The 6,853-nt window shown below is 34.8% G+C and overlaps 1 protein-coding gene across 3 annotated transcripts in view; it reads right to left on the bottom strand.

The window, feature by feature from the left end:
• The window catches only part of LRRC7 (leucine rich repeat containing 7), a gene marked incomplete at both ends in the record, with an annotated part of 381,292 nt that extends 374,741 nt beyond the window's left edge, over nucleotides 1-6,551 (bottom strand). For all 3 annotated transcript variants that reach the window (XM_082833990.1, XM_082833989.1, XM_082833988.1), the window contains one exon: nucleotides 6,455-6,551. In XM_082833990.1, coding sequence (XP_082690116.1) covers nucleotides 6,455-6,551 — 97 coding nt within the window. The remainder of the gene's footprint in view (nucleotides 1-6,454) is intronic.
• Nucleotides 6,552-6,853: the final 302 nt, after the last annotated feature.

Here is a 6,853-nt window from a genome sequence, read left to right on the forward strand (position 1 = left end):
GCTTCTGGAGTCAAACAACGTTTGCATCCCAGCTTTGGCACTTACTAGCTGTGTGACATTGCATAAATTATTTAACATGTCTGAGATCCTATAGCTTCATCTATACAATATGACTAATAATAGTTCAAATTTGAAAGAAAGAAGGGCTGGCTCTAGAATGGAAGGGAGATGTAGGGGGAATGGGTCTCATTCCAAACCAGAAGGAACTGTATTTTAAAGAAAGTTAAAGGAGCGGTTGAAGATAATGGACACATAACTGCCCACAAATTGTAGGGCTTAGATAGGAAAAGAGGGCTCTGAATGATAAATAGAGGCCTGGAAGTCACTTTAATATCAGTGCCCAGATTCCTGATCTCCCAAGTACCACTTCTTCTGTTCCTTGTTCCCATTCCCATCCCTAAAGTATTTTGGGATAGCTAAGTATATACAGACAAATATACAATACAAACAATAGTATAGGATACAGTGTTGAATAACCTTACCTGTTCCATTACGCTAGGTCAAATGGCAAATACATCATCTTACTTTCATTTCCTTAACTTATCTAGGATTATTTTTTTTTAATTTTTATTTATTTATTTTTATTTTTGGCTGTGTTGGGTCTTCGTTTCTGTGCGAGGGCTTTCTCTAGTGGCGGCGAGCGGGGGCCACTCTTCATTGCGGTGCACGGGCCTTTCACTGTCGCGGCCTCTCTTGTTGCGGGGCACAGGCTCCAGACACGCAGGCTAAGTAGTTGTGGCTCACGGGCCTAGTTGCTCTGCGGCATGTGGGATCTTCCCAGACCAGGGTTCGAACCCTTGTCCCCTGCATTGGCAGGCAGATTCTCAACCACTGCGCCACCAGGGAAGCCCTAGGATTATTTTTAATACCAAACCAGTTCTTGAACCTGATCCGTCCAGTATAACAGGCTTAAGCCAGTGAGTGCATATCATTCTTATGGTGTATAGTAATGGTACAGGAATAGGAATATATCCCAATTTAGGCTAGTGAAATGATAGGGAACATTTTCTAGGATCATCTAGGAGGTTTCCTAGCGTAAAGAGAAGCCCAAGAAAAGATAGTAACTCTTCTGCATACTGACATTGTTATGCACATGTGTGAGGTCTATAACTACACAGCATGGTGTTACCATCCTGAGGATTACTTCAAATTTCCTTAGCAGATATGAGCCCTTCCCCACACCCACTGCATAAGCCCCCAGACCAAGTGAGTGAGATGACAGTAACACCGGGTCATCAACATCATACTTGAGTCATTAATACATAGTTTGAAATAGGAACCTGGTAAAGAATACAAGTATCTGGGGATTCACCACAAAATTGAGATGAAGTCCACGAGAAGAAGGGTAGCCTTAGGATCTTTTAAATTAATGCACTCCACTTCTTACACTGCATTTAGTGTTCCCTACTCCTTTATCTTATTTACCATAAATCATCCAAGGCTTGAGTGCCTTTCAATCCTTGATTCATTGACACATATTTAATATAAACTTCTTAATAAGGATGGTGCATCAGCTCTCTGAAGGAGAAAACTAAAATGGGAAACAGAATGCCAAAAGAATGGGTAACTAAAAAGCAAGAACAATCACAGCAGAAGTGAAAGATGACAACTTGATTTGGAGGGATGCCCAGATGGAATTCTAGGCAGTAATGGGTATTTATAAAACTGTCCTTGAATCATTAGGGAAAGGTTAAATCATGTTCAGTAACTTCTAATATGAAGGCAGGAACCTGACTAATTATCATGATTTTCACCAAACTGGTTAATACAAGAATATTTTGACATTTGGAAAGGTAGCATTCAGTTATTTGAAAACAAAATAATTTTAAATGTTACCTCCTGATAATATAAAACAGATTGTTTATATTAAGGAAAAGTAAAATATCAATGCTATAAGGATAGAATTATGTTATTAGGAATTTAAATTTTATGACGGTAAAAGAAAGAAAGAAAAACTCTTCAATTAATTTTTCTTATTATTCAGAAACTGAACAGAAAGCCTCTGTGGAATTTTAGTTCACACAGTATGGACTCAGGGAAATTTTGAGGAAAAATTATACCTTCATAGATATTTCTCTATATGAAAACAATTGTATTGTTTTTTTTTTCTTTTAAACAGGCCACAATCACAACTATGCTACCAAGAATTACTTAGCTATTGAAAACTAAATTGGACTGAGGAAAAATTGAAAAAAAGACAACATAGCAAAGCTATTGAAACAAAGTTTAAGAAAATATAAATTTGTAAAAAATAAATTGAAGTCATAAACATTTAGGATTGTTTAGGACTGTTATATCCTCTTGATGAACTGACCCCTTTATCATTATGAAATTATCTTCTTTATTATGTTTTACTCTGGACTTACTTTTTTCTGATATAAATATAGTCACTCAAGCTTTCATTTAAATACTTTTTCTATCCTTTTATGTATAACCTTTTCATATTTTTACATTTAAAAGGCATTTTGTATAGCAACTTTTTCTTTTTTCTTTTTAACCAATCTAACAGGCTCTCTCTTTTAATTGAGGTATTTACACCATTTACACTTAATGTAATTATTGATCTGTTAAGGCTTATGTCTCCATTTTATTATTTGTTTTCTGTTTGTTCCCTTGGTTTCTAATTCCTCTATTTTTTTTCTCTTGCCTTCCTGTGGGTTACTTGAATATTTTTTAGTTCAACTTTTATTTATTTATAAGTTTTTTAGTATAAATAATGAAGTAAGCAGCCATACTGAGAATGTATATATATCAAGGAACTGCAGGAGATCTCTAGACCCTAAAGGTGGCCCTCAGCTGGAAGTCAGCAAAAAGCAGGGCTCTTGGTCATAGAACCACAAGAAAGTGAATTCACAAGAAAGTGAATTCAAGCCTAAGTAAGCTTGGAAGTAGGTTCTTCCCCAATTGAGTTCATGATGAAACTTCAGCCTGGTGAGACCCTGAGGTAGAGAACCTAGACAAGCCCTACCTGGATTCTTGACCCAAAGAAACTGTGAGATAAACTGTTTTAAGCCAGTAAGTTTGTGGTAATTTATTACATAGCAATATAAAACTAATATAGCATCATAAAGAGATTATTAGTGGTCTGAATGAAAGCCATCTCAGCAGAGTGATTGGGTAGGAGCCAGACTGCATTGATTTGGAGGAATGAGTTGGGGGTAAGTAAATGGAGTGAGTATAGATAACTCCTTTGAGAGGTTTGCCTGAGAACAGTCTGAGAATGTAGGGCTGTAGCTGAATGGTTCTTTGGTTTTGAGGACAAAGTTTTTATTTTTATTTTTTAATGGTAAGTAACTTGAGCATATTTAAAAGTCTGTCTTTTACAAGAATCAATTTTTACTGAAAGTTTGCTTGGCTATGTTAAATGCAATATAGCTAGATATAATTCACATGAAATAATTGGCTAAGAGCTATGTCTGGTGACCTAATGTTGATATTAATATTGATAATATTGTAAAAAGTATAAAAGATTATAAAAGACAGCAGTATGAATTCTGTTATTTAGCAAAACCCTCTTATTTGCAATATCTCCAAATGCAAGAGGGCTCATCTTGCATCTGGAGGATCCTATTGTCTGAGTCAAGTTCCACTACTCTTTCAATTCTCAGTAAAACAAAACCACTATCATTTGGCTTTCTATGATGATTTTCTAAGTTGGCAGCTTTCCATGAGAGCTGACCAGTAAGTCTTGGTCTAGATTCCAAGTTGAATTTGTAGAATCATAGGGAAAGAACTGTGTGAGACAAATTACTATCTAACACAAATTACTATCAAACATTGCTGCAAGAATTCCAGCTTTATGTCATTTGTTTACAACCTGTTCCTTGCTTTATATTATTATTTCTAAAAATAGTGGTTATAATTTCTGTAGATTTTTATTTCTATGATCAAAACATGCTTTCTATCCTCAAATGGTTAGTTTGAAAAAAGAAGAACAATAATAATAAATGAAGAGGAAGAGAGAGAGGAGGAAAGAAATTTCCCAAGTCCCAAGTTCTATACCAGGTACTTAAAAAAATCTTCCTTAATTCTCCAAATAACCCTTCAAGGTAGGCTCTTTAATTAATTTTATTTTTCAAATAAGTAAACTGAGTCTTGGATTAAGGAAATAATACCCAGGGTCCTGCAGCTGTTCATTAAGTGTCACATTAGAACACCCTTATGGTGACTTTAAAGTTAATGTCTTAATTAACTACTATATTCCTCCCATTCTAAAAAAGAGGATTCTTTCTTAGGGAATTAACAGTGGTCTGTACAGGACAAGAAGGACTGTTCATTAAACTAACAAGGGATAATGAAGACCTCTCTGGCAGGGAATAATACTTTACATGTTTCTCATTTCTCATTATGTCCTTCCATGTTCAATAACACAGTCAATCCAGCTGAGTTCCTGTAGTGATATTTCAAAAATTGTCCTGACTGCCACGATTCAATTGTTGAGGACTTGCTTGTTACAACACAGGAAACAGTTATATTATGTACCTTACATTATACAACAATAAGACTTAACTCTGAAATATGTCTATCATTATTAGTCTTTTGTATCCATGGTGATTTAATGTCATCTTGCCGCCAGTCATTTGACTTAGGTTAGTGGTTTTCAGAGTGGAGCTTGCATCAGAATCTCCTGTAGGGCTTCTTCGAAACACACAGATTACTGGATCCGACTCTTAGACATTTGGATTCAGTACATGTGGGTTGTAGACCTTAAAATTTGTGTTTCTAACAAGTTCCCAGATGCTCCTAATGCTGCTGCTGGTCTGAAGACCACACTTTGAGAACCACTGGCCCAGACCAGGGTTTTAAAACCTTTTTCTGTAAAGAATCAGGTAAATACTTTTGGCTTTGTGGACCATATAGTCTCTGTCACAACTGCTTAACTCTTCCTTTGCCATGGAAAGCAGCCATACACAATACCTAAATAAGTAGGAGATGGCTGTTTCAATAAAATTTTATTTACAGAAACAGGTGTCAGGACGGATTTGGTAAATGGACCATAGGTGGTCACCCTCTGGCACAGACCAACTCAGTATAAGAGGCCTGAAAAATAACTTTGTATATATTAAATATACTCTGTGACTCCATGAGAATCAACTATAGATTTATCCACAAAAACCCTTTCTAAGTTTCTAAATAAAATCTGTAGAACTATAACAGAGACTAAGCTGATTGTGTTAAAACCAGCACAGAGGAGAAATCCCAAAGCTTCCCTATGAACCCAATAATAAAGCAATAGTTTTATGCACGAGTCTGCATCTTATAAACAGTTTTTGTTCTAACATGCCCATGAACTATACCTTCATTTTCAAATTTTAGTTTTAATTGGATATTGTTTATAATGCTAGAAACTATAAATATACCAAATAAAAGAAAACTAACACCATATTGAATGACATAGATGCCAACCCAATCAGATTATCTATTGACTTTATAATAAAATGAAACAAAACAAAGATACTCTACTTGCCATGAGTGTGCCCAGATTTAATATATTTGGTCTTTACCTGGAATGGTGTACTCCAAACTAATTTAAAATGCCAATATAACCCTAAAAATCTACTAAACCATATATGCCAGTGAACCCACTGCATTAGCTCTATCCTTACAAAATGTAAACTCCTGTAAAAAGGCATCATTCAGAAATTTTTTTCTGAATTTTTGTCATAATGGATTGTGATTTAGTACCCTGAAAATAATTAGATGCAAGTGACATGAGGAAAGCTAGTATTATGGGTCATCTTATAAACTTAAAATGCAAGTATTATGTTAAACATCTCCAACAATGCTATATTTAGATGCAATATTTAGATAAAATCTCTACAATTATATATTGTAACATTTTGATAATTTAAAGATGGATTAAAATGGCCTTCTGAGGGGATACATGACTTCTTTCAAAATCTTTTCCTAAATTCGATTAAATCAAATGTTTCATTTTGATCAATGGATTTAGATTTGCTACTAGACATTTACTCTTTAGTCTAATGAAGTTGTTTTCAAAGAGTCCTCAGTTTTAAAAAAAAAGGTTGAAAGAGAATTGTGGTCAAATGACACTGGAAAATGTTCACTTTAAACACACTTTAAAAGTTTTTTGTTTTGTTTTTGTGGTTTTTTTTTTACTTCAGGACTCTTTGGAAATAATATTCATGGTACAGATATCTAAGACAGATGTGGTAAATCATGTAGCTTTTTCCAATCTCATTTGAACATGGAACCAAGTTATTAGTAGAGCATTCTGAAGTACAAGAGAAACACTTAAGAAAACAATGTTCTTAGTGCCTGAATCCAGGTACCATATGATATTTTTTAAAAAAATAAATTCAATTAGAATCAACAAGTATTTGTTAAGTACCTCTGTTATTTGACTTATCAGTTAAAGGTTAATGTTTTACTTTTACTATGCCACTCACCTAAGTCTACCTAGAATGTAGTTAAACCTATTAAACATACTTACACTCCTCTTCAGGCCTCTTCCGAAGGGCTGCACGAACTTCTTTACAAGGACTTCTCTGATATTGTGGGGGATTCCTTCCCCTTATTAGGTTCTCCATCCTACAGGAGGGAATTAACAGAATATTTTAATACCAAAATCTTGATAAATTTTAACAAGTTAAATGGTTTAAATCAAGAGTCAACAATTCAGGTAGACCACACCATTAAGAGTATCTAGCAAGGAGTAAGACAGTAGGGAGTGGCAGTGACTGTGGTAAACTGGAGAGTGCTTGACTTTTCTTAGGCATTCCAATGTTAAAAATATAAAAACACATGTGGATGAAACTCATATACACATTCTCCAGTTAGAGACTGTTATGGACTAAATGTTTGTGTCCCCACCCCCTCCACTCCTCCAACC

This window comes from Leucopleurus acutus (genome assembly GCF_964270905.1).
Source record: "Leucopleurus acutus genome assembly, chromosome: 2".
Taxonomy (NCBI): Eukaryota; Metazoa; Chordata; class Mammalia; order Artiodactyla; family Delphinidae; genus Leucopleurus; species Leucopleurus acutus.